Source organism: Hibiscus syriacus, unplaced genomic scaffold, assembly GCF_006381635.1.
Source record: "Hibiscus syriacus cultivar Baekdansim isolate YM2019G1 unplaced genomic scaffold, ASM638163v2 tig00111779_pilon, whole genome shotgun sequence".
Lineage (NCBI taxonomy): Eukaryota > Viridiplantae > Streptophyta > Magnoliopsida > Malvales > Malvaceae > Hibiscus > Hibiscus syriacus.
Genome location: NW_024063176.1, coordinates 758275 through 785766, shown reverse-complemented (window position 1 = coordinate 785766; position 27492 = coordinate 758275). Strand labels below are relative to the sequence as shown.

Below are 27492 nucleotides of genomic sequence, written 5' to 3'. Positions count from 1 at the left end.
TTTATTAACAAAGGATGATAATAATATAAACATATGGTTTGGATGAATTTGAAATGTATAAAAGGTTTGGGGATTGAATGTTTAGGGATGAAATTAAAATGTTTAAAAGTTTTAGTATTAATTTAGAAAGATAATTATAATTGAGGGATTAAATTAGAATATTTAAAAAATTTAAGGACTAATTTAAAATAAGGATTATACTTTGAGAACATGTGTGCAATTAACTCAATCAAAATTTGATGACAACTAGAGTTGAGTATATGGGCTAAGGCCCGTGGGCTACCGTGGCCCGTGCGAGTTTCGGACTCAAAAATAAAACTAGTTTAAATTGCGGGCTTATTAGCCCGAACCGTTAAATCTGTGGATTTAATGGATATACCCGCAGGTAGCCTGTTTAAGTTAATTATTATTTTTTAATTTATTTATGTTTTACGGAAGACAATTCACGTTTAGTTCAATTCACGTTTTGTGTGCATTTTAGCCATAATTCAATTCACGTTTTATGTGCACTGAAATCTGAAGCCCAATTCACATTTTAATTTGATGATATACAATTTTAAAGTTTAAACATATTAATTATACCTATGGTAACGTAATATGATAACATAAGCAAAAAAAATTTCATCTTTTTATATACATATTTAATATTTATAATTAATACCATCAATATATATATAAATAAGTCATAAAACGTTTATTATACTCCAATAATTAATCATAAAAAAAACTATATACATATATTTTAAAAAAATCAAAGTATTAAACCATGTATAATAATAATTAAAAAAGGTAAAGTAATATAATATGTAAATATGCAAATAATATATAAACTTTAGACAGTAATAAAAAACATACATAAAATTGGAGTGTAAAATTAAAATAATAAATTATATTTGAGGATTGTATTGCATTAATTTAAAAGTGGGTAGAGCACTTACACGATTAACACATTAAAATTTGTCATGATTGCTCTAAATCCCTAAAATACATTATTTTATGTGACTTATATTATATATACGTCATTATAAAATTTTAAGAATCAGTCTCATTTTTTTTATTTCCCTACTCCACTGTTACTCTCTATCTCCCCAACTTCTCTTTTTTTTCCACTTAAACAGCAAACGGGTAAGCCCGTTTAGTCCGCTAGTTAAATGACAGACTACGGGCCTTAGAATTCAAGACCATTTATGATTACATTTTAAACCGTTCCGTTTAAACCTGCCCTTCAAAACCCGCGGGCTATGTATACCCAGCTATAATGACAACATTATATTAAAAAGCTTTGCACAGGCATGGAATTCGTAAGGTAACAGGAACGGAGTGATCAAAGCCCATCGGAACTTTTTTTTTCTGTCTTTTGTTACATATATTTCTCAGCAATGTTGATTCTGCTCAAATATTACATGAACTAATTCTCTTGCGCAGGCAAACGTAAGCACACAACCGGTAGCCAAGCGCCATGGCGAGTAAAATCCATACTTCTTGCAGGCCTCCGTCGAGGTTAACCGTGTCGAACGAAGGCGAATCTTGCAGATTCTGACAGCCGCTGGGCTTTGACATTCATACAATTGGTCTCCAGAGTATTGCACTTTCACCAGAAGCCTGAAGCCATAGTACATAAACGATAAGTACTTCATCCAGCGCATGAATTTCGGTATATGCTGCAAAACAGAACAACTTTCTTTAGTTAACTCATCCGATCCGATGAAGAATTGAAAGCAATTTCCATTGTAGTTTCAAGTACCTGGACGTAGTAACCTCCTGTTAGAAGAAACAACATCAACACCAGAGACGCCATCATCCCGGCCCTTTTAATGCTCAAAACCGCAGCTCCGAATAGCTCTCCTGCTCCCTAGTTTTTTGTTCATTTGTGAAGTTGGAAGATCGCATTAGTCGAAGAAGAGCATTCTAGTCTTAAAAGCAAAGAACGTCGTAGATCCGAAATTGCTCGACTTACTTGGCTTATAATAGCTATCAGTAAGATGGTAAACAATGTGAGGAAGAAGCAAACGACTGTTCTCTTGAAACCAGCCATGAAGTAGACGATCAACATGAATGATGTAGGATACAGAACATGTGCCACCATGTCACACAGAGTGCTGCAAACATAGTATACACTTAACCTGTACATGTCGGCTTTCCGTTCTTTCACCAAATAGACTTTTTCGAAAGGGAAAACGTATACCGCTCCGAAAATCGACGAAGACGTCCAAAAAATGCAGATGTAGAATAGCAGACCAATCTGAAAATAGAAGAGTCATCCATTTGATGTAATCGGGAGTCGAGGATTTGTAAAATAAGTTTGGAAAACTTTACTTGATCCCTCAATTGAGCCTCGGTTGCAGCACTGGATTTCCACCATAGAAGACCCAGCAAGACTGCAACTCCTAGTGATTGTAGTAATCTCAGCTTATCGAAGTAATCCCGTCGTCTCTCTCGAAAGGTCCTCTTCATTATTATCATGAACTGCTCCCACCAAGTTATTGTCCAGTCCTTCTTTACTTGAATAGCCATTCGAAGATGTTGCGGCGCCTTGGTACTTCGGTGATTCTCTTCCTTTTCCTTTGGCTCCAAATGAGTTTTATACTTGAGTTGAAGATACTGATATAATGTGAAGAAAAATATGTTTTGAGAGGGAGATGATCATAAGAAGAAAGGGATTAAATATCCACTCCATTGTCAAAAAGAGTTTATACTTTGATTACAGCCTTGTCGGACTCGGCCGTTCCTTGAGATGCCACTAGATCTTGAGGCAGAGTTATGTCATGAACTTGGCCGGTCGCTAAATCGAGCAAGAACTCGGCCGGATTCATTGCTATTTCCGGGATGAATCGCAGCGACGAAAAATACTCCATGCAGTCTCTTGCCTTCCCAGAGTAAATAGGGTAGCCTTCTGATATCAGCAGAAGTTTATCAAACATATGAAACATTCGGCTCGACGGCTGGTGAATCGTTGTGATTACAGTTCTCCCTGCCTGTATATCATCAACCACAATTCTTACTCATTTTCTATGTAGGAATTGTGCAGTTTGTACATGTTTTGGTCAATTAGGATACCTTTGCAACTCCTTGAAGAATATGAATAAGTTTATTGGCTGAGGTGGAATCGAGACCGGAAGTTGGTTCGTCAAGCAACAACAATGACGGATCAACGAGAATTTCATAACCGATGCTAGTTCTTTTCCTTTCTCCTCCGGATATCCCTTTGACCAATCCTCCCCCTATTCTCGTGTGACGACATCTGCGGTTATCACAACAGTTAGAGTAAAAGGTAAATCCCTATGTGGTTCATATTTGTTCATACCTTTCAAGGCCTAACTCCTTCATAATCATCTCCACTTTTGCATACTTTTGTTGCAGGCTCATGTCACTAGGAAGTCTCAGAAATGCCGAAAAAACTAAGGTTTCTTCGACCGTTAGTTGAGGGAGCAGTATATCGTCCTGTGTCACGAATCCAATCCTGCAAGAGAAACAGAACATTCGAAATCGTTTGAACGGCGGAGAAAAGAAAAAAGCTTCGATAAAAACTGGCCTAACCTTCGTTTAAGAGCCGGACTGTAAGGAATGTCGTTGTACGTTATGTTTCCTTTAACATTATCTGTCAATCTGCCACCTATTATCTTTAACAAGGTTGTTTTGCCACTACCAGAAGGACCCATCAAAGCAAGGATTTCACCGGGGCCAGTGCTGCCCGTTACGCCTTTAAGGATCTCCTTGTATTTATCATGTTCCAAGTTCAGTTGCGAGGCTAACTTCGACATCACCGCTCTCACCGGGTTGATCGAGGCAGGTTGATGACTTCGAACCTTGTATTCAACATCTTCAAACTTCGTTTACGAAACCGGGATCAGATCAAAAGTTAATACAGATAAACATCAAACAAATCGAAGAAAACCCGGGAAATTAAACTACCTTAAGAAATATGGGGAGAGGCTGATCTTTATCAGCGTACACGGTGTAGTCCTCGATATTGATCTCAGAATACCGGTTTCTAAGGTAAGCCTGTGACATGAACTCGATGTTATGACCGAAACCATTGCTACCTGCAATCTGCATAGACCCCATCCTTGGAGGCGACAACGGAATCGGTATGTCCTCGATCTCACCCTCTTTTCGAGTTTCCATAATCGAAAGACAAAAAAATCCCAAGAGAACCTTAACTAGAGTAGTTGTTCTATGTAAATAGGTAGAGAAAATGAAGTGAATCAACTGTGATGAACCAAAGGCTTGCCTATATATTGAGGGGAAGGGTCTTGGCTGGTAGACCACATGCTTTCCATTCTATGCATGCCTGCCCTCGTTTTAATGAAGTACTTTTTTTAATAAATATATTAACTATATAACAGCATGAACATGCCAAGAATATGAATTGCTTTGGGGTTTTATTTATCTTTATTTTTTTAATTTATTCAATCTAGATTATATTCACGGCCGAACATAGATCATAAAACGGACATGGAAGATATGGGGAAGAAAAGCCTAGACCTATTGCTTTGTTTGTGTTTCTATGCCTTAGCTGATGGCATATATGTATTATCCTGATTCATTTCTCTCCGGGAATTTGGGCAACAGCCACCAGACCAGAACCGGGGCGAGCAAATCAGTCAGAAATAACCAGTTCATCTGCAGGTAGTTGCTGTAGTTTGTGAACATTCTCAGTGGACCTACAACACCTCAAATGATCGAAGCACTGTAAAAATACATCATCACCAGGGCATATCTAGGACTCCCCTTGGGCAATAAAGCAGGTTCATGTCTGTGCTCGATGATCGGTAGTAACCAACCAGTTGCTGCACATAAACAATCATGCTTAGAGACTTTGAATCTGTAATGCTATTTCTTCGAGAATGATCTTACCATGTTCGTTGTGGCTTGAATAATCCCGACAGGTAAGGTGAAAATAGTGTTCTCGCCCAGGCGAGGAGAACTCCCCACCATGGAAGCCGAAACTTCACAAGTGAAGATGGAAATGGCCACCATCGAAATTCAGATGACATGAAACACCATTGAGGGACTGTTTCATAGTTCATGTCATCACCAACCTTGTATGCACCTGTAAAACTATCTTGCACTGCACATTTTGTCTTTCTCCACATTCTCCATATTGTTCTATTTATATCAAACAAAGAATTAATTTTATGATGAAAGACGAGGAGAACCGAGAAAACTTTTCCATGTTTAGAGACGCTTCCCGTTGCATAGGCCGGCATGAGAAATGCTAGCAGTGAGAGCAGGCAAATGCTTTTGGATTCAGGATTCTGGTGATGCTGTAAATCTGACCCCGGCGAACATAGAAAAACAACATCCAGCAGAATAACATGCTGCGTATGAAAGAGCCGATGCCAATGCTGCTTAGGCCTGATCCTATCTGCTGACAGGTGATCAATTCATATTTATGTTTTTTTTTCATTTTGCTCTTGAATAATTTGACTAGTGGCAATGAGATCCATCAAAAAAGTTCGAGTTCTCATTCATGTTTTCAGCATTTTTCTCTTGAATTACTCGAATTTGAATGCGAATGTCAGATGCAATTATTTTACAAAGTTTTTCATGTAATTGAAGCAATCCTAGAAGATCATATTGCAATATCCAAAAGCCAGACACAAGTGTCCGAACACGAATACTTCAATAAAAATGAAGATACCGAGCAACATAGCCGATCACTCTATTAAAGAAAGAAAATGTCATACAAAAAGCGTTACAGCTTATAACAAAGGGAAGGTAAACAACAAGAAGAAATAACTCTGCTTCTAATAATGACCCACCAAATCAGTACATATAGATACAGTAGATCCTATCTGTTTAAGAATATATGGTGGAGTACAATAAACATGCTTGTGGAAGCTCTAATACAGACAGGATTCCATTACGGTTCTGCAGCCGGGGTTCGAATGCAGCAAAACCATTTTTTCTGAAAGAAAAAACAGCACATCAGGAGAGATCTAATGCATCCATCGAAGCAACATCCAAAGAATTGGTTATCAACACCATCTAATGCTTGCATTCAGATGGCGAGAGCAACATAAGTTGTTAAAGATTACTTACAGGTCGAGGTTTGCTGGAATCCACTCTGGACTTAACAGCAGGATCAGCCTTTTCTGGTGACTCGGGTTTGCCACCAGTTTTCTTCTCGTCCCTTGCCTTGTTAAAGATCACAGTGAATCCCTCAGCTGATGCAGGATCATTGACGTCCCATTCACCAAATTTTGGCAATGGGCGGCCCTTCTCCTCCTGTTGGGCAAATGGAAAAGCTTATCTTGAAACAAGATAAAAAAATGAATCTTCCTAAAAGTCAAACTTGAATTGATGTAAACTAGCAATCAAAACAATATCCAATCATGGAAATTTAAGCATTCATCGCATCCGTCAAAATAAACATTGTGATAGACCCCATAAAGAACTCTAGTAGCTACAGTTTGGAATGCTATTAAGACCAAGCGAAGACAATGACATGGCACAAATTTTACATTCCTCGTAGCCCCACCATTGCGTGGATGGCAATCCTTGGTAAACATCCGACCAAAGACCGCCTTCTTCGATGAGGATTAATCATTGAAGAGGTATGCCCCTTCTGCAATCTAGAACAAGAATCAAAGGGACTGTGTCTTCTTACTTGAAGGTATTCTAATGGTGTGAGGTGTTAAAACTTTTCCAGATAAAACGAAGAGTGCGCAATCGGGCTGAAGAATTATCATGGGCAATCAACCACATATGCAGCAATGCTTTGATCACCAGTATCTTGCACATTTCTTGGAGCGCTTTCATCTCTTTTCTGTGGAAGGGAAGGAACAATAGGGTCTCCCAAAATTCAGCTACTCAAATCAGTTGAGTTCTTCGACAGATTAGTTAGACAATAGCAATGAGCCATTGAGAGCATTCAACCTTGGCAAAGTTAAGGCTAATAGTGTTAATCTCGCCCCATTATGTTTGCTTGATAGTTTAGGTATGTATTTTTGTAAAACTTTGTAGCAGTTGATCTACTTTTTGGATAGAATTAAACAACACTCCAACAGAAACAACTCCGATTACTCGGTGCCAATCAATCGAATATGAACAGATCGATACAAAATATTCATTTGCTTCAGAATATAAACAAGAGCCATTTACAAATTAAAATATCAAATACTACACAAGTAACAACGCCCTCTACACACTCCTAAGAAAAATCTAATTTTCTTCATATATCAAACTATATTGACTCTTGGTATGTTCTGAAAAGAAGCTTATCATTGTTGATGTAAAACTAGGGGAAGGTAGGTTTGGTGGTGTTTGAAGTAAAGATTCGAACTTGGCTCCCTTCTCTCAAAGGCAGAGAGGTACTCTTCTTTATACTCTACATCCCTAATGCTGCAAGGCGCCAGTGGATTGGCGTATGGTCAAGAGTGGGGTTAGGCCGGCTTAGAGTCTGTTGTGTTAGTTCTCTGTCATACATCCTACTTGGCCAGGGAGGGTGGCTAGGTAGACTAAGCTATCTTGTGTGTCTTGTGCTGGGCGGTGTTCCGATGCGGGTTTCCGCCGAACGTTTGAGCCTGCCGAGGGTGTACTAATGGGCCAGTACAACAATCACAATCCTAACTTTTCAATGACCAGGAACTACATTTCCACACAATTAATGGTACATCAATTAAACCTTCTTAATTCCAATTAGGACCAAGATTCTAAAACAATGCCAAAACAATCACCCATTTGCTAATGAATCCCATTAGAATCAATACCAACTATCCCTCTAGAAAAAACTTAACCATAAATCATGTTATGAACTTATTATACAATAAATTGCTCAGATGGTAGTTAATCAGTTAAATAAAAAAAATCTCAAAGCCAGCTTCAAGTAAACTCATCAAAGAAAAAAAATAACAAAATGAAAAGGTTAAAAATCCCAACCATGAAGATGATACTTGCCCCAAAGAAGAAACTTTGATCAGCAAAAAAAATCAGAAGAATTGTAAAAGAGTAGGAAACCAGAATAAAAAACCCAGAAAGATATGAACGAAAACACACAAAAGCTTAAATCCACAAAAAAGAAGAAAGAAATCATATCAAATAACGAAGTTAAACCTTCATTTTTAACAAATTTAAACAGAAAATCAAAGGAATCAGTAAAGATTACATACCGACATGAATTATAGAGAGAAGAGCTTTAAAAGAGATAAAAGAGATAAATGGAGTGTTTTTCTTAGAGAAAAAAATTGGAAGAAGTGAGATGAAGAAATGTGAACTGAAAGAGAAGAAAATATGGAGCTTTGAGCCTTTGATGTTTGAAAGGAAATAGTGGGTTTGAAAAAACAGCGGTTAGCGTATGAATTTCGCAACATTAATTAGGTTAAACAATAGCATTAGTCATCAAACTTTAATTTTTGTATTGATTTCATCATCTAACTTTGAAACAATTTTAATTTTATCATTAAACTTTTGACGTCGTTAAAAAAATTAAACCATTAAATCATCGACGGTGTGATAAAATGATCATTTTTTTTTATTTTTCTATAAGAAATCATTAACTCCTCTCACGGTTGTAGCGATTTGCACGACACTGGTCGTTATCTACGTTGAGATAGATACCAAAATATTTTCATTCCACTAATCTTTCTTCGTCTAAGATTATTTTTCTACAAAATTCACTAGATTTTACGAAAAATCATCTAAAGACATTTTAATGTTATGACTCCTCCAATAATTATTCAATAAGACTAATTTCGAGATATGTTGTTTATTTTCTTTGAAAAATCTCATTTTTTTTCTATCAAACATCCTAAATCCCTCAAATATTAAAAATCTCTAAATCCCCTAAAATAATATTTTTTAGTTTAATTTTATGAATTTTAAAAATATATTAAGAAAATATAAACTCATAAATTAATAAAATATGATGACAGAACTTTATTTGTGTTCAGACTAATCGCAAAAGACATTAAAAATATTGTTATATTGATAATTAAAAAATGTGAAAAAAATCTAAATTTGATGAATAAGATAATAGAATTAAATAAAAAATTATTATTTTTACTTGCACATCAACCTACAAGTGTTATGACATCAAAATAAATATTGTCAAAATTAAGTGGTAACATGAAGCTTTTTAAAGTTTAGGGAGAATTTTGATGCAAAAGTTAAAGTTTAGTGCTTAACGTTGTAGTTTATCCTATTAATTAAAATTATTTTTAAATGGACCAATGGACGGGCAAAATGATCTGGCAAACGGCGTCGAGGTAAAGTGGACAAGTGATTTGCTGGCACTGTTTTGAAATTAGGAGTTGTAAGTTGCGAGGATTAGTTTACTTTTTTAAATATAATAAAAAAGCATTAATATTTTATTAAATAAAGAAAAAGTATCTAAACTATATAAAATAATATTTATAAAAAGAAAAAAATAATTATATGAAAAAAAAACCATTCAAGTGCATAAACTAATAATCTAAATAAATAAAAACGTAGTGAAATCTTTAAACCCTATTTAAAAAGTTTTCTCTCGTTGTTGCTATTGTTATGTGATGATATTAATTTTAATGTGGTAGTTAATTGTTGATTTTTATTGTTTTTGAGCTTATTTATTAATCGTTTAATCACTTTTTGTTTAATTTTTTAGGGTTAGATTTGTCATCGTTTTGACTGATCAAGATGACATTTATTTGTTATAATATTGATATTCTCTGTTTTAGACCATTTGGTTGGATTTAAATACACGAGTTGCATTCGAATATAGTTTTTTAAACCCTACACCACAACTCTTTTTTATGATTATCGATAGTCTTTCAATAATTCGATCACATAGGTAGTTCATTTGTCATTATAGTCAAATCTTTTCATATTTATCTTTATTTTTTTTAAATGATTGTGGATACTTAAACTTTATTTTTTTTTCTCAAAACTATACATAACCTTTAGTTTAAGGTTTGGTGTTGACGTAATGTCACCTCATCATTCATTGAAAAATGACACGCCAACATAAAAACTAAATTAAACGTTTTACATAATTTAAAAAAATAAAGTTTATCAACAAAATCGAAACAAAAGCAATAATTTAAATATTAAATATTATTCATAATCCAAAGAACAGACCAGCACAACAGTTGAACAAGTCTAGACAAAGCAAAAGCAAACCATAAGCAAAACAAAGAAGCAGGATGAACGTTGACAGAAACAGCAGACTCAAGAACGCTCAATTCCAGAATATATATAACACTCATCAGAAAACTCGAGAAAGATTGTGGATGTCGATGACAGTTCATTTAAATGATTAGTCGAAATCGAAATTTTTCGAATAAATTGCGAGTACAAATATGCCATTAAAACACAAAATGAAGCACAAGCAACCTTACTATTGTTTCTGTTTAACCATACCATTGAAAACATTAAGCAAGAAAGAACATAACCCTAAACTATGATGGATGGGTACTTAATATCATGTTTATCTGTTTATTCAGATTTCATTTGCTTGCCTTTTTCAGTTCATCTTGTTCATTTGAACTGACCGAATGGATCGAAGTTGTTTGTCGAAGCCTGCGGATATGATCCGGCGGCGGCACCAGTAGCATCTCGATTGTATCCACCCGCAAAGGAATTGGCAGCGGTGGTCTGCTGGCATCTAAAAACCCCTGGCGAAATCCCACCGGGAAAGGCGGGGTGTTAAAGGGTGGCATCGTCGTCATCGGTGCATGGCCGTCGATCATCCCACGCTTCAAGATAGGTCCGGAACGGAGTGAAGTCCTGACGTTCTCGGCCTCCCTGTAACGGTTCAAGAAAACAGTGAGCAGCTCGATGTATTCGTCAAAACCCAACTTTCCGATGGCCCAAAGAACGTCCTCGGCGGTGATGGTCTTGCGCTGCTCACGTTGGCAACGCTCGTTGGCTTCGCCGGTGATGAAACTGATGAACTCGGAGACGCATTCTTGGATGGTTTCTTTGGCGCCGTCGGAGATTTTGGCGTGGGGAGGAAGCATGCGGCGCATGATGCGGTTGACGTTGGCTATCGGCATGAATTGATCCTGTTCGCGCACCTCCGGTAGCGTGGGGTTGGATTTGTTGGTGGTTTTGTGGATGGTGTTGCTCCTGCCATTGTTGCCGTTGGAGTTCGAATTCGAAGAGTCCCCATTCCGAAAGATACTCGAACCTTAAGAATAGAGAAACAAAATAATAACTTCATTTTTGTTAATTATTTTTATAAATAAATATATTTAAAAAATGTCATTGGAATATAAAAAAAAAAATACCTATATACCAAATAAATTAAGATAAAATACACGAGAAACCATTAAATTATATTTAAATAATTATTTATTTTAATCACTACTTTTCAAATTTTACAAAATCACCATTAAATTTATCAAAACTTTGTACTAATTATAACGTAACAATTAGTGACGAATCAAAACATATTTGTGAAGCTGAATAAATATGTTAATAACACAAAACTTTTATATGGAATGGGCACAAAAAAAATTTCAGGTGGACACAATCAACAAAATAAATAATAAATTAAAGAAAATATGGTGCCACCCTAAATTTGTTGTATATTCGTTTAGTCAAAATAATATTTTTATAACAATTTAATAAATTTTTATAATTTTCAAAATTCAATAATCAAAACAATCATTTGAACATAATTTTACAATACCTATACATAATATCCTATAAATTTCATTAAATCTTAAAAATATTTAAATATTATCAACAATGTGAATATAGAAAATATTAAAATTAAAAATCTAAAAAAATCTCAAAATAATAATTGGTTACCTTTATAAGTTTCTCTCGTTAAGATCTCATTAATTAATAATTACACGTGGCAAATCCTAAGTGTGTCAGTCCAAGTAGGCAAGAGTTATTAGTTAGGTCCCACTTTTGGAGAAAGGCCCAATGAGATCATGAAAATTGGCCCCACCTTTTACTGTTTAGATTCTTTGTTGGGAGTCCCAAAGTCAAACCCTTTTCCTCAAGTCTCAATCCACAGGCTTTGACCTTTTCTTCTTTTTAATAAAAATATTATATATTAAATTAATTAATATATTTTTGAAATTGATATATATATATATTATATTGTTTATTGAAAAATAATTAATATATATTTGGTAGTTTCAAATTTCAAATATTATATTTATATGTTTATTTAATATAATTAATTTAAAAAAGAAAAATATGTTTGATTATTATATTAGTGATTGTGAGTATGTGTTGATTAATAAAATTCTAAAAAGATATTACTTGTAATCACTCCAAACTATTAAAAAAATTAAAAATCTATTTAATCATGATAACATAAATATAAAAATGAAAATAAAGATTTACTATGAATGATGAAACAAGTTTGCGTGCAAAAAGAAACGAAGAGAGTAACGTTAAATCCAACAACAAAAATTAAAATCTCATTATTTTTTTAAATACTCTTCATGCATGTAATGGATGAAAAAAATATTTGTTCAGTTGTATTTTTTATATAAATATATTTGAAAAATAAAATAAAACTGGAGTTGGAGGGTACTTTACCAGAACTTGATTTTGCAAGCTTGTGAAAACGATTAAATCCATCACCATGTTCCATTGATCTAGTCTCTTCAAACAATTAAAATAAAAAATATATTTAAAATATTTTTGGTGTTGAAGGACTTGAGTCCTTCGAAAGGGCACTTTGAATATCTAGCTTGTGGGGGGGGGGGGGGTTATAGTGCCCCAACACACTCAACTTCACTGGCAAAACCGGCGTTGCTAACGATGGAACTCATTATTGCCGGTCACACCCATCTCATTGGACACTCCCCAATTCCCCTCTACCGGGATTTGCAGGTGGGCGGTGGCCCCTAAAATATCATTTATAATTCATTATGGGATAAGATTATGAATGTTGAAAAAAAAAAGTAATAAGGAGAATCCAGTTCATCCCTCTAATATTAGGTAATATTTTAAAAGTATTAAAAATATATAATGTAAGATTAAATGATGTATCCATTAAAAATATGTAATACATTTATATTTTAACTCATTATGATGAGCATTTTCCCGATATATCACATTTTCCATTTATTTTTCCCTGTCAGGTACCCTTCAGACTATTTTTCTTGATCTAACACCCTTTGCAGTAAAACGCGCCCCCTGCACAGCTTTACTTTGATCTAACGCACTGGGGTAAGGCGCCCCCTAAAGCGCGCCTTATGCTGATTGGGATACACGTGTGTAAGGCGCGGGGCAGGGGCCGTGCTTTACCTGCAAATCTAACACACGTCAGAAAGGATCCCCTGCGGCGCGCCTTAGGTTTAATTACATACCTACCTCGACGTTCACACCCCCTCCCTCCCTATAAATACCCTCATCCTCAATCACTTTCATCACACCAAATCCTCTCAACTTCTCTCAACCTCTCTCAAATACTATATTGGTATATTTTATTATATTTAATATTTTGTATTTAATTTATTTAAGTATTTAAATTATTTAATATTGTATTTAATTAATTTTTTTTGCATATATAAAATGGAAAGTGGTATGCTTCGCTCGGATAGAAATCATATATCTCGACATTTTGCTGATACGGAAAATTTTAACGTTTTAATTTAATTTAAATTATTAGTAATAATTTATTTAATGCATGATTATTAGTTTAAAAATTAATTTTTGGAATTATTTATATTTTAGGAGAGAGACCGTATATTATATCCTTTTATTAGGAACCTTAAGTTAGTGATACATGGTCGTGCCATACTGTATTTAGTAGAGGTTGGATTCGGTCACATAGGTAGATATGAGGGTCACTGTAAGATAGAACCAGACCTTATTGCTGCCTTAGTGGAGCGGTGGAGGCCGGAGACCCACACATTCCATCTTCCGTGCGGAGAGTGCACGATTACACTTGAGGATGTTTTTATGCATCTGGGGCTTCCGGTGGATGTAGATGTGATATCGGGGATAACGCACGGTTCATGGACTGCTTTGTGCCAGGATTATCTAGGACGTGTCCCGGAAAGTTTTAACGATGGTCGGATACCGTTAAATTGGTTAGATGCCAATTTTCGGGAGTTGAGCGAGGACGCCTCTGATGATGAAGTTAAAATGTATGCACGAGCATGCATAATGCAGCTGATAGGAGGGTTCCTGATGCCGGACAAATTGCGTAACCAAGTTCAATGTATGTGGTTGCGATATCTTGGCGACTTTCATCTGGCTGGATCACTCAGTTGTGGCTCGGCAGTTTTGGCTTTCCTGTATAGGGAGATGTGTCGTGCGATTGACTACAGAAAAAATGGTATCGGCGAATGTCTCATGCTGCTGCAATCTTGGGTGTGGTATCGATTGCCCTTATTATGTCCAATTGTCAAGAATTCATTCGTATTTCCACTACTGTTGAGGTAATTATAAAACTGATTTCGTATATTAATCATTTTATATAGTGTATAATAAAAAAATTCCTTGAATAGGTGGTCTTCTGATAGGAAAAATGATGCAGGGGGATTCAAGACAGATGATGCTGAGCTGTCAGATTGCACCTTGATGGCGCTGAGATACCATGAGTTGGCAGATCAGCGCAAAGGCGGGAGTTGATTGTGATATGTTACTCATTGGGGCCGTTTTGAGTGTGTTTCAGTCTTTTGGCCATAACTTTGGCTACAGGTGTCGGAATCGCGCATAAGACCCCAATTCAGAAAGCCCCTTTCAACGCGCACGCTGTCCATATTGAGCCGTTTTCCTCCGAATCTCTAGTTTAATTTATTTTTTACTATTTATGGTAATATTTCGCTTGTCAGTTAGGAAGTCATTTTAAATTCGATTTGGGCCAGATTTTTTGCAGATTGCTTAATTTATTTCGAATTTCAATTTAGAGTGATTTATGAGATTTTGCTATTTTTGGCAAAATTCGGATAAAGATAATTTTTGGCTATAACAGTCCGGCTTGTGGACTGATTTTTGCATTGTTTGATTTTACCCTAGAGACTTTTTCTCTAGTTTTTGGGCAAATTTTCTCTTGTGAATCATCTGTTGGAACTAGCCTGCAGGATAATCTCTATTCTGTCTGGCGTCAAAAATATCATCAAGAGCTACATGATGATTTAGAAAAAATCAGGGTGATAATCGATCAGAAGGCTGGCACACAGGTATGCCTTTTAATGTTTAAAAATCGATTTTAGATTATAGTTGTATAATTATATTATTATTTTGATAAAAATTATATATATTTGTTTTAGTTTGAATGTGCCATATTCTAATGATGATGTGAGATGGTGATCCTACATGAGTTGAGGGGCCCATTAGATGTTTGGATGGCGATGGTGTTGAAAACATTTTGATGTTTCGATATAATAAATTAAGTTTAAATGAATTTTAAGATTTTATAAATGATTTTCTAAGTATATTCGATTCAATTAATCGATTATCAAATTATTATTCCAAATCTTTCAAGATCAATTTTAAACCTTACTAAATGTGTAAAATTGTGTTTTATACTTAATATATCTTTGAAACAACTTTCACAGGCATGCACCGATGCATCAAACTATGCATCGATGCACTGATGATTTAATTGAACATCGAATGCATTTGATGCATCAATGCACATATCATGCATCGATGCACTCAGGGTTTTATAAAAACATCGAATTCATTTGATGCATCGATGCACATACCATGCATCGATGCACTCATGCTTTTTCAAAACATCGAATGCATTTTATGCATCGGTGCACCGATGCACTGAGAGTCCAACGGTCAAAATATTTGAATTTTACACTTGATGCACCGATGCGCCTAGGGTATGCATCGATGCATGAGATGCTCCCAACTGATTTTATTAATTGTTTTCACACTTAAACGGCTCTATTGACTCCACTAATGATCCCTAACATTCAGAAGTGATTCAAGGTGTATTTAAGCAAGCTTAGAAGCCATTGATAAAAAACAAGAAATATCAAGCAACTAGAATCAAGAGAGAAATCAAAGAGAAATCATCAAACCTCAAGTGTGAGCATTTCAAGCCTATTTTTCATTCAATATTCATTTTGCTTTCAAGAACACTTATTGTGCTCAATTGTATTCAATCTTGAGTGTTCTTTTCTTTGTTCTAGAATTGTGCAAACAATCTACCTTGTGAGGATTTCCATAAGTTTGCAAATTTGTATTGTTCTCTTTGGGAGAGAGTGTTCTCAAGAATTTGGGGTATAATTCTTGAGGGTTTGTAGGGTTACTCTTTGTCCTCAAAAGAAAGACAAATTAGTGAATTTGTGGAAAATCCTTAGTGTGGATAGCTAAGGTAGTGGACGTAGACTTTGGTTGAGAAAGTCGAACCACTCTAAATTGCTGTGCAAATTTCTTTCAATTTTCTGCAAAAGCTTCCACTAAAATTTTAATTGCCAATTCACCCCCTTCTTGGCCATATTCGTCAATCGATTAACTCAACAATTGGTATCAGAGCGTAACTCATTTGAAGGTTTAATCTCTCTTGAGTCGATTCGTGAAGAGTTACATTGATAATCAAAGTCATCAATGGCCTCTACTTTAAACTTCGACTCCGGTCTCGATTCAATGCCTGTCAACAAGCCTCCTTTCTTCAATGGGCTAACTATGCCTATTGGAAAAATAGAATGATGTACTTCATTCAAGCAAGTGACATGGGAGCATGAAATGTCGTAGAAGAACGATACTTCAAGCCTCTCACTCATACAAAATTATGGAGTGAAGGAGAGAAAAAAATGTTCCAGCTCAACTCCAAAGCCATCCATATTATATTTTGTGCTCTTGGACCAGATGAATACGGAAGAGTTACATCTTGTACAACCGCCAAAGAAATATGGGACAAACTTCAAGTCACTCATGAACGTACCGATGAGGTAAAGAAATCTAAAATTAGTATTCTAACGCATAGCTATGAAAATTTCAGGATGAAACCAAATGAAGATATCAAAGCTATGACGGATGGATTCTCAACGATTGTCAATTGTCTCAAATCATATGGAAAGATCATTTCAAATGAAAAGCTTGTGAGGAGGTTAGTCTACTCCCTCCCAAAATCGTGGCAATCAAAGAAGACGGCAATCATCGAGTCTAAGGATCTAACGTCCTTAACTCTTGAAGAGCTAATCGGTTCACTCCTCACTCATGAAATGATGCTTGAATATGAGGTGAACCTTGATAAGATTGAAGAGACACCAAAGGGGAAGGAGAATAAGAAAAACATTGGAGTTGCTATCAAATCCAAAAAAAATGAGAGTGATTCGAATGAATATGACGATGACGAGGAAATGTCATTGTTTGCCAAACGGTTCAGAAAAATGATGAGACCTTACCGAGGAAGAAAATTTAAACGAAATGAAGGCCTAAAAAATGAACCAAAAGAGAATGACCCGATCATTTGCTATGAATGCAAAAAGCCGAGGCATGTCAAATATGATTGCCCACAATTAAAGAGAAAGGGTCAATCAAAGAATAAGCACAAGGCTCATGTGGCTCCATGGAGTTGAAGAATGTACCGATGAAGAGGAACAAGAAGTAGCAAACTTGTGCTTGATGGCATTCGGGGAAGATTCTAAGGTAACCTCTAACTCATCTGATTTTGATGATTTATCCTATGATGAGTTATTAGAGGAATATAATGGGTTGGCTTTGATTATGAGAAATTGTTTTTAAAATATAAAAATGATGTTTCAAAATTGAAAAATGAAAATAAACTCATATCCAAAACCAACAACGATCTTGAAAGTAAAATCAAAGATTTGCAAATCAAACTAGAAGAGTTTGAAAAGAAAAATTTGGATTTGCAAAATTTACTTTCAAAGGTCAATGATGATCATCAAAAGAAAATTGATGATCTTAAAACTTCTTTTGATAAAGTTGAAACAAAACGTTTTGAAAATGGAGAAAATTCAAAATCCAACTTTGTTAGAAAAAGTTTTAAAAACTACAATCATAGAGGTCCCCAAAAAACCTTTAATGGAAAAATTGTTAGAAGTATATGGGTTCCTAAAGAACTCATTACTACTAAATATAAGGATATCCTATACAAATGGATACCTAAGGGGACTAGGATTTTGGAAACTAATGAATATGGACCCAAAAGAATTTGAGTACCAAAAATTAGAAATTAATCTATGTTTGTAGGAAAATGAGCATTGCTACAAGGCACGGGAAACAATCCAAATTCATGGTACCTTGATAGTGGATGCTCAAGACACATGACCGGAGACAAAAACCGATTATTGAGCTTAACGCCAAAAATAGAGGAGAAGTGACTTTTGGTGATGACTCAAATGGTCACATTGAATGTATTAGTACTATTGGTAATACCTCTTCTATACAAATTAAGAATGTTTTATATGCGAATGGATTAAAGCATCATCTATTGAGTATTAGTCAATTTTGTGATAAGGGATTCAATGTCATGTTTGATATTAATGGTTGTAAAGTCATTGACATTGCATCTAATCAGATTATGCTTGTTGGTCATAGAATAGAAACATATACATGGTGCATTTAGATTCTATTGATATGACTAATTTGTGCCTAGTTGCTAAGGATGAACATGATAGTTGGTTATGGCATAGGAGACTAGGACATGCTAGTATGAGTGTTTTGCAATGGCTAATTCAAGGTGATTTAGTTCGAGGGTTGCCTAAGCTTAAATTTGATAATGATAAAATCTGTGATGCTTGTGCTAAAGGAAAACAAAAGTGAGTTTCTTTTAAATCCATTAATGACATATCAACTAGTAGAGTATTACAATTGATCCATATAGATCTTTTTGGGCAAACTAGGACTACTAGCTTGGGTGGAAAACAATATGCATTTATCTTGGTAGATGACTATTCTAGATATACTTGGGTTCTATTCTTAAGTACTAAAGATGAAGCATTATAAAAATTCATCACGTTTTCAAAAGTAATCCAACGATAAAGGTTACTTTATAACTAGTGTTAGGAGTGATCATGGCACTGAATTTGAAAATCTTGAATTTACTGAGTTTTGTAATTCTAATGGTATTAGTCACAATTTTTCAGCACCTAGAACCCCTCAACAAAATAGAGTTGTTGAGAGGAAAAATCAAACTTTAGAAGAAATGGCTAGAACCATGCTTTGTGAAAACAATTTGCCAAAGTATTTTTGGGCGGAAGCCACAAATACCGCTTGTTATGTTATAAATCGAGTAATGATTAGGCCTATTTTAAAGAAAACTCCATATGAAATTTTCAAAAATAAAAAGCCTAACATTAGTTATTTTCATCCTTTTGGATGTAAATGTTTTGTTTTAAACAACGGTAAAGAAAACCTTGGCAAATTTGATGCTAAAAGTGATGAAGGAATTTTTCTGGGTTATTCCTTAAATTCTAAAGCTTATCGAGTATTTAATAAAAGAACTTTAGTTGTAGAAGAGTATATACACGTTGTTTTCGATGATAATCCCATTCCGAGGAAGGATTCTTGTGTGAATGATGATGTAGGTATTATAAATACAAATGAAGTTAGACATGACGCTGAAGAACCATCATCAAATGAAGAAACAAAAGATGAGGTAACTCATGATCCTTTTGAGAATCCAACCATTGAAGAAAGGGAAGTATCTTATCCAAGAGAGTTCAACTATGTCAAGAATGGTGAGATTATAGGTGATCCATCCAAAGAGGTAATAACTCGATCTTCTCTTAGAAATATTTGTAATTATGTTGCATTTATTTCATGAATAGAGCCTAAGAATATTAAAGAAGCATTAAAAGATGAACATTGTATTATGGCTATGCAAGAAGAATTAAATCAATTTGAGAGAAGTAAAGTATGGACATTAGTTGAAAGGCCTAGTAATAAATCTATTGTAGGTACTAGATGGGTATTTAGGAATAAGCTTGATGAGAGTGGTAATATAGTGAGAAATAAGGCTAGACTTGTTGCTCAAGGGTATACTCAAGAAGAGGGCATAGACTATGATGAAATATACGCTCCCGTAGCTAAGATGGAAGCAATTAGAATGTTATTAGCATTTGTATGTTTTCATGAATTTAAATTATATCAAATGGATGTTAAAAGTGCATTTTTAAATGGTTTTATAAAGGAAGAAGTGTATGTGGAACAACCTCCAGGTTTTGAAGATTCAAAATTTCTGGATCATGTTCTTAGATTGACAAAAGCGCTTTATGGTTTAAAACAAGCTCCTAGAGCTTGGTATGAAAGATTGTCAAACTTTTTAATTGAAAAAGGTTTTTCAAAAGGGAAGGTTGACACTACATTGTTTTTAAAGCATAAAGGTAAAGATTTATTAGTAGTTCAAATTTATGTTGATGATAATATTTGGTTCTACTAATGATGTTCTTTGCCAAGAATTTTCTAAGCTAATGCAAAGTGAGTTTGAGATGAGCATGATAGGGGAGCTCTCATTTTTCTTGGGATTCCAAATCAAGCAAAGAAAAGATGGCATCTTCATCAATCAAGCTAAGTACGTCAAAGATATGCTCAAGAAGTTTGGACTGGAAAATGGCAAACCTCATGACACTCCAATGAGCTCTTCAACAAAGCTTGACTTAGATGAAGGAGGTAAATGTGTAGATGTTAAATTATATAGGTCAATGATTGGCTCTTTGCTTTATCTAACTGCAAGTAGACCGACATTATGTTTAGTGTTTGCTTATGTGCTAGATTTCAATCATGTCATAAGGAATCACATTTACTAGCTGTTAAAAGAATCTTTAGATACCTTAAGGACACTCATAGTTTAGGACTTTGGTATCCTAGAGACTCTAGCTTTAGCTTGCATGCCTTTTCTGATGCGATTATGGAGGATGCAAATTAGATAGGAAAAGCACCTCCGTACTTGCCAATTCCTTGGAAATATGCTGATTTCTTGGTTTTCAAAGAAACAAAATTGTGTTGCATTATCTACCACTGAAGCCGAATACATTTCAGCTGGTAGTTGTTGTGCATAAGTTTTATGGATGAAACCAACAATTTTTATATTATAGAATTGAAGTTGGTACCATTCCTATCAAGTGTGACAATACTAGTGCTATTTGTCTCACTAAAAATCCCATCCAACACTCTAGAACTAAGCACATTGAAATAAGACATCACTTCATTAGAGATCATGTCACTAAGGAAGATGTAGTTCTAGAATTTGTTGATACTTTGCACCAATTAGCAGATATCTTTACAAAACCTTTAGACAAGGAAAGATTTTGGACACTTAGGATAGAATTAGGTTTGACCAACCTATCTTCACTTAGTGTTTAAAATAATTTTAGCACTTTTAAGACTAAATGAAAAATGCTTATAATAGTAATTTTTGATTGCATTCATTGCTATTAGTTAGGGGGAGTTTATGATTCTTGATGAAAATTAACTTTATGTTCAGATATAGTTTAAAGATTAATTTGATTGTTTGAACATGATTAATTTTCAATATATGAGTTGCCAATACCACTAGAGCTAATTAATTTAGCATTTTGAGTTTTTAAACCAGATTTTTGGATATTTTTTGTGCTTCATGCACCGATGCACTTAACAATGCATCGATGCATCCCTTTGAATGTGCATCGATTCATCATGTTGATGCACCGATGCATGCCTTGAATGTGCATCGATGCACGGGGTCATGCATCGATGCATCCATCGGGTTTTGGGTTAAAATGCCTCATTTTCTTTATTTTTCTCAAAACCTAAAATCTATTCTCTCTGTCGTTCATCCCTCTCTCTCTAAATCCTTCTCTTGCTAAAAAAATCAACGATTTTTCATCGGAATCTTCAAGCTTTTCAACGTGCAAACCTGCTTCAATCATTAAATCGTGCAAAACAACTACTCATCCCTCTCAATCCGAATTTTCAAGGTATTTTTCTAAAAAAACTTCTATTTTACAAATTTTTGATTTTAGAACTAGTTTTAATTAGTTCTAGAATGTACATTATGTCAGGCATTGATTGTTTGTTGGTTCTAAACTAGATTTTACTACTAATTTTGTCAAAAACAAACAAATTTTCAAGAATTTTCTTTGAATTTCGAAATTAAAAAAAATGATTTCAAAAATTAGTAATATTTTTGATTTAATTGTTTTGTTTTCATGAAAACTATATTATGATTATCAAATATTATTTTTAAATAGTTTTCAAAACATGCCCATTAGGATATGGTTTAGAGAACCTTGAATTATTGAGGACTCATTTGAGTTTTGGGATTGATTATGCATACATGTGTTTCAAATTGCAGGTGATATTCCTTATTCCGATTTCCTTTAATCATGTCTAATCCCAAACACCCTAGAACTTCATCTAGTCGTTCTCGTTCAAACCAACCGCCAAATCCGTTCCTCCTCCACCAACTAGTCTATTAGGATCTTGTTTTAACATGCCTGAGCGTCATAGAGACGAACTGTACTCTAGGTACAAAAATTCTTTCCAATCCTATAGAATCGGGAAGAATGTATTCCCTCACTTCAAGCCATGATAGATATTGATTTTGAATACCTTTCTATTCTTCAATCTTGGAAGTTTGATAATTTGTTGAGTCTTCAACCTGTCGTTTTCCATCAATTAGTCTGCATTTTCTATTCTAATGCGGTCTGTATTCAAAACGAAACTCAATGTGGAACTATAGGAATTAGATCCTATCTTCTAGGACAATATATTCTTGTTGATTCCACAACTATAGCTTCAAAATTTAGGTTAGATGATGATGGTGTTTATGATGAAAAAGAAACTGTGGAATATCCATATCTCCCAAACGCTAGTGTTAGTACCCTCTGATCTCATCACGATCGTTTTCTCACTTAATGATCTCGTGGTGGTTTCGACCATCCGCGGGTAGGTACTCCACTCTTCGGGCTAGGGATTTATGGTAGATGTATTGTATTAAGAATAAGATCAAAATAAATCTTCCACAAATTATCTTTAGTGTGTTAGTCGATACCGTAAACATTATCCCATCCAAACACGTTGAAACACTAGTTTATGGTTGTCTTCTTAGCAATCTTTTTTATCAAACTCGGTTTGGATATCTCTCTTGACAATCCTATTCCTCTCCAAAACCCAATCAATCTCACATCTTTGAAGAAAGCGGATTGGAAACAAGAAGCGGTAACCGGTCAATGGGTTTTTAGACCCGGCAAACAAACTCCGAGAGCTAGTTCCTCACGAACTGCTCCTAGCTCCTCTCGTGCTCCTCCTCCTCTGGCTCCAGCTGATGATGATGATCATGAATTTCAACAGCTTATGCAAGACATCGATGATCACGTACCCGATGACGAGCCTGCACCAGAACCAGCTACACAAGAGGATCAAATACCTCCATATTTTCAATCGTTCTTGGAGACATTTGATCTACAATATGCTTCCATCGAATCACACCTGACTGCTACTCACGAAGCAGTAAATTAACGCTTAGACACATTGGAAGCTCGACAGATGGAGTTTCAAAGGGATATGCTTGCACGCATGAATACTCTCTCGCTTGAGATTCAAGCCCGTTTTCCTCTGCCTCCTCCTGATCCTTCTATGGACGAGTAGATTTTTTTTGGATTGTTAAAACATTTTGGATTTCTTTCTTTGGTTGTTGGATGTTTGTTTGATGGATATTTGAAATTTTATTTCATATATATTTTGGTTTGTTTCAATATATGCATCATTTACTTTTTAGTTGAAGTATGACCAATTTACAATTTCACATTTTATTATGAATATTGATTATGAAACTAATGACTAATCTCTCTTTTGATTGTGATCTTAGCAGCTTAAGCTATATATACATATATTCTTAATCAATTGGCTATATTTTTGATATGAAGCTTTTTGATTTAACAAAAAGAGGGAGAAATGTTAAGTGTTAATATGTTTTAAAGGGGAAAAGTGTTATAGTAAGGGGGAGTAATTTTTCAAAATTGATTTCAAATTTTAGAAAATCTTAAAATAACACAAATGTTTTGTTATATCAAAAGGGGGAGATTGTTGAAAACATTTTGATGTTTCGATATAACAAATTAAGTTTAAATGAATTTTAAGATTTTACAAATGATTTTCTAAGTATATTCGATTCAATTAATCGAATATCAAATTATTACTCCAAATCTTTCAAGATCAATTTTAAACCTTACTAAATGTGTAAAATTGTGTTTTATACTTAATATATCTTTGAAACAACTTTCACAGGCATGCACCGATGCATCAAACTATGCATCATGCACCGATGATTTAATTGAACATCGAATGCATTTGATGCATCGATGTACATACCATGCATCGATGCACTCAGGGTTTTATAAAAACATCGAATGCATTTGATGCATCGATGCACATACCATGCATCGATGCACTCAGGCTTTTTCAAAACATCGAATGCATTTTATGCATCGATGCACTCTTAGTGCACCGATGCAATGAGAGTCTAACGATCAAAATATTTGAATTTTACACTTGATGCACCGATGCACCTAGGGTATGCATTGATGCATGAGACGCTCCCAACTGATTTTATTAATTGTTTTCACACTTAAACGGCTCTATTGACTCCACTAATCATCCCCAATGTTCAGAAGTAATTCAAGCTGTATTTAAGCAAGCTTAGAAGCCATTGATCAAAAATAAGAAATATCAAGCAACTAGAATCAAGAGAGAAATCAAAGAGAAAGCATCAAACCTCAAGTTTGAGCATTTCAAGCCTATTTTTCATTCAATATTCATTTTGATTTCAAGAACACTTATTGTGCTCAATTGTATTCATTCTTGAGTGTTCTTTTCTTTGTTCTAGAATTGTGCAAACAATCTACCTTGTGAGGATTTCCTTGTAAGTTTGCAAATTTGTATTGTTCTCTTTGGGAGAGAGTGTTCTCAATAATTTGGGGTATAATTCTTGAGGGTTTGTAAGGTTACTCTTTGTCCTCAAAAGAAAGACAAATTAGTGAATTTGTGGAAAATCCTTAGTGTGGATAGCTAATGTAGTGGACGTAGACTTTTGTTGAGAAAGTCGAATCACTCTAAATGCTGTGCAAATTTCTTTCAATTTTCTGCAAAAGCTTCCACCAAAATTTTAATTGCCAATTCACCCCCTCTTGGCTATATTCATCAATCGATTAACTCAACAGATGGTCCCTTTGATCTATTATACGATCGTCGAGTGGCACTCTACTGATCGCGTGCTCTGGCAATTTGGTTGTTTTCAACCAATTCCGGAAGCACCTCACAATATGGACGAGTTGTATAGAACAGATAGACGCGGCAAGACCGATACAGATTGGCTGGTGAGGCATCACGAGTGGGTCGTGCTATGGGAGGATGGACATCAGCGTCTTCCCCGTAGAGAGCCCATTTTTACTGACCTCTTGATGGTTGCTGACAGTTATTACGAGTGGTTCAATAGTAACGAAAAACTGTTTCTGCTTTCTGATGATGCACGAGGGCGGACCTTTCAGCGACGTCGATAGAGACGTTCACTGACATAATACCATCTCCCCCGACTCGTGGACGGAGAGCAGGTGCTTCCGGTTCATCCTCAACTACACCAGCAGGACCTTCACAGCAGCCACCATCTACATCGACTTACCTTCTGCAACCATATGTGATGCTGCCATTGCCGTTCCTTACCCGATGCCGCCGCCACCATTACTTGGTTTTATGACCCCGCCGCCGCCACCGTCATAGAGTTTTATGACCCCTCATGAGGATATTATGGGTCTATGTTTGCAGATCCTACTTGGGATTCATATGTTGGATATTTGGCGGGTGCAGTCTCATCACATATGGCCGCAACACAGACACCTCATGTACAGTTTTCACACTCGACGATGTCTGGGTTTTATTAGTTTTCACAGGCCGGTGGGATAGTCAGTCATACACCTCCAGGGTCCTTATTCTATGAGGTGCTTCATCGTCATCAGTTCCTCTTCAACAAAATGTAGTTGCTCAGGAAGACGACGACGACAACGACGACGATGACGACGACGACGACGGCGATGATGGTGATGATGATGACAGCGAGTGTCACAACCAGTGATACGAAGAAATCCTCCTCGAGACCGACAATCACCGTCTTACGGAACACATTCGCGTCGCAGACATCGATAGATTTTGTTTTTTTTTATATTTGTATTTAATTGTTTATTGGATTTTTTATTGTATTTTTTTAATTATTTATCATTTAATATTTACTTTTTTTCGTTAATGTGGTTGGATTTATTTTAATTTATTTTGTTAAATTGTTATACAGTTTTATTAATGTATTTTGGTTAATTTTGTTTATTACCATTTAATATCAATTATTGTTATTTGGTTATAATTTACCATTTAATATTTTTTTGTAAGTTTGTTGTATTTAAAATTATGTTCAAATACCAAATTGTTATTAGTTTGATAAAATTTAATAATTGTGTTCTCAAATTTTCTTCAGTTTATCACTTATTATCTCTTTTATTATAATCACATATAACGCTAACGTTGAATCTCGTTTTCTTGTATCATTTTTTACTGTTCATCAACGGTTATCGAATGACTTTAACTTTAAGTAAATGCAAATTAAAGTACAAGAATTATTATTTGATAAACAACTACATCATGTCATCATCAATTGTTACTTGATGACAACAGAAGTGGACATGTTTTTCTAGTGTGTCATGGGTTTCTACAATGCCCACATCTTCTGTCTTGTCTAGATCTTTCTCGAATATCCAAATCGCAATGAATTCGATTGGATTTTGGACGACCACGCTCCCTTAATAAACTTGGATTTGGTACAATCGAAAGCCAATCCTGAACCTCATCAGGGTCTTTGTCATTACCTATGGGGGAAACTCAAATTCGTATACCTTATAAACTTCAGATAGTAGGTATACGAGATCCACAAAACGGTTATAGTCTTGACGCTTATGCGAGCAAGCTGCTATCACATAAGAGCATGGATACTTCAGAGCTTGAAAAAACTCGTAGTCGCATGTTCTGTCCCGTAGATTTACTCTTAACGACACAACTTCAATCCCTTGAAGAGGTCGCGACAACTCTGTGACACGAAACATTTCATGCCTTATAGAGAAGTCAGATACAGATATTCCATTTGATGCAACAATTTTTTTCTGTAGATCTGCAACTAATCTAGGGTGATAGACATGACCTCCTTGCATCCAGGTTTGAGCTTGTTCCCCGAGCTTCGCAAAAAGCGCCCCCAAACGAAAATATGTAGTTTTTATCAAAGTCGCTATAGCTAAGTGACGTGCACCCTTTAAGGTTGAATTGATTGCCTCAACCAAGTTGGTCGTCATGTGTCCATATCGATATTCACCATCATATGCGTCCGTCCACATTTCTTTATCGATGAGGCTGATGTAATCGTATCCTTCCTCGTTCTTCGCCGTAAATCTTGAAGCATTGATTCAAACGTTCGAGGAAGTAGTTCGTAACCTGATAAAAAAATGTATAACTTACTAACTTGCTTTCTTTGCAAAATTAAAATGATCGAAAGAAAACAAACTGCATCAGTTTCACTTACCCATGCACACAATTAATTGATGCTCATCATTCTTCTTGTACCTTCCATGGTAGTTCGCAATAATGTGTCGGAGA

General features: G+C 35.2%; 2 protein-coding genes, 1 long non-coding RNA gene and 1 pseudogene across 3 annotated transcripts; 1 reads left to right on the top strand and 3 right to left on the bottom strand.

The window, feature by feature from the left end:
• Positions 1 to 1351: 1351 nt before the first annotated feature.
• LOC120170434 (ABC transporter G family member 26-like) lies at positions 1352 to 4153 on the bottom strand. The gene is given in 10 exon segments (XM_039178361.1): positions 1352 to 1550; positions 1553 to 1661; positions 1745 to 1852; positions 1958 to 2242; positions 2317 to 2601; positions 2697 to 2975; positions 3058 to 3241; positions 3305 to 3460; positions 3538 to 3827; positions 3913 to 4153. Coding segments are annotated over 10 exon segments (2067 nt in total). The 5' UTR covers positions 4126 to 4153; the 3' UTR covers positions 1352 to 1392.
• Positions 4154 to 5641: 1488 nt separating this feature from the next.
• LOC120170318 (protein NOI4-like) lies at positions 5642 to 8199 on the bottom strand. The gene is made up of 3 exons (XM_039178282.1): positions 8115 to 8199; positions 6046 to 6231; positions 5642 to 5911 (listed from the first exon to the last, which is right to left on the bottom strand). The coding sequence occupies exons 1-3, from the start codon at positions 8118 to 8120 to the stop codon at positions 5867 to 5869; spliced, it is 237 nt and encodes a 78-aa protein (XP_039034213.1). The 5' UTR covers positions 8121 to 8199; the 3' UTR covers positions 5642 to 5866.
• Positions 8200 to 10394: 2195 nt separating this feature from the next.
• Positions 10395 to 26783, top strand: LOC120170292. The gene is made up of 3 exons (XR_005520757.1): positions 10395 to 10573; positions 10619 to 10623; positions 26772 to 26783. It is a non-coding gene; the product is annotated as an uncharacterized LOC120170292 (long non-coding RNA).
• On the bottom strand, positions 10430 to 12538 carry LOC120170291 (annotated as a pseudogene).
• Positions 26784 to 27492: the final 709 nt, after the last annotated feature.

What these genes read in the sequence shown, in the direction of transcription:
- LOC120170318 (XM_039178282.1), bottom strand. An exon ending in ATTCCAGCAAACCTCGACCT is followed by an intron (nt 5,912 to 6,045) that starts GTAAGTAATCTT and finishes TTTTTCTTTCAG; the next exon opens with AAAAAATGGTTTTGCTGCAT.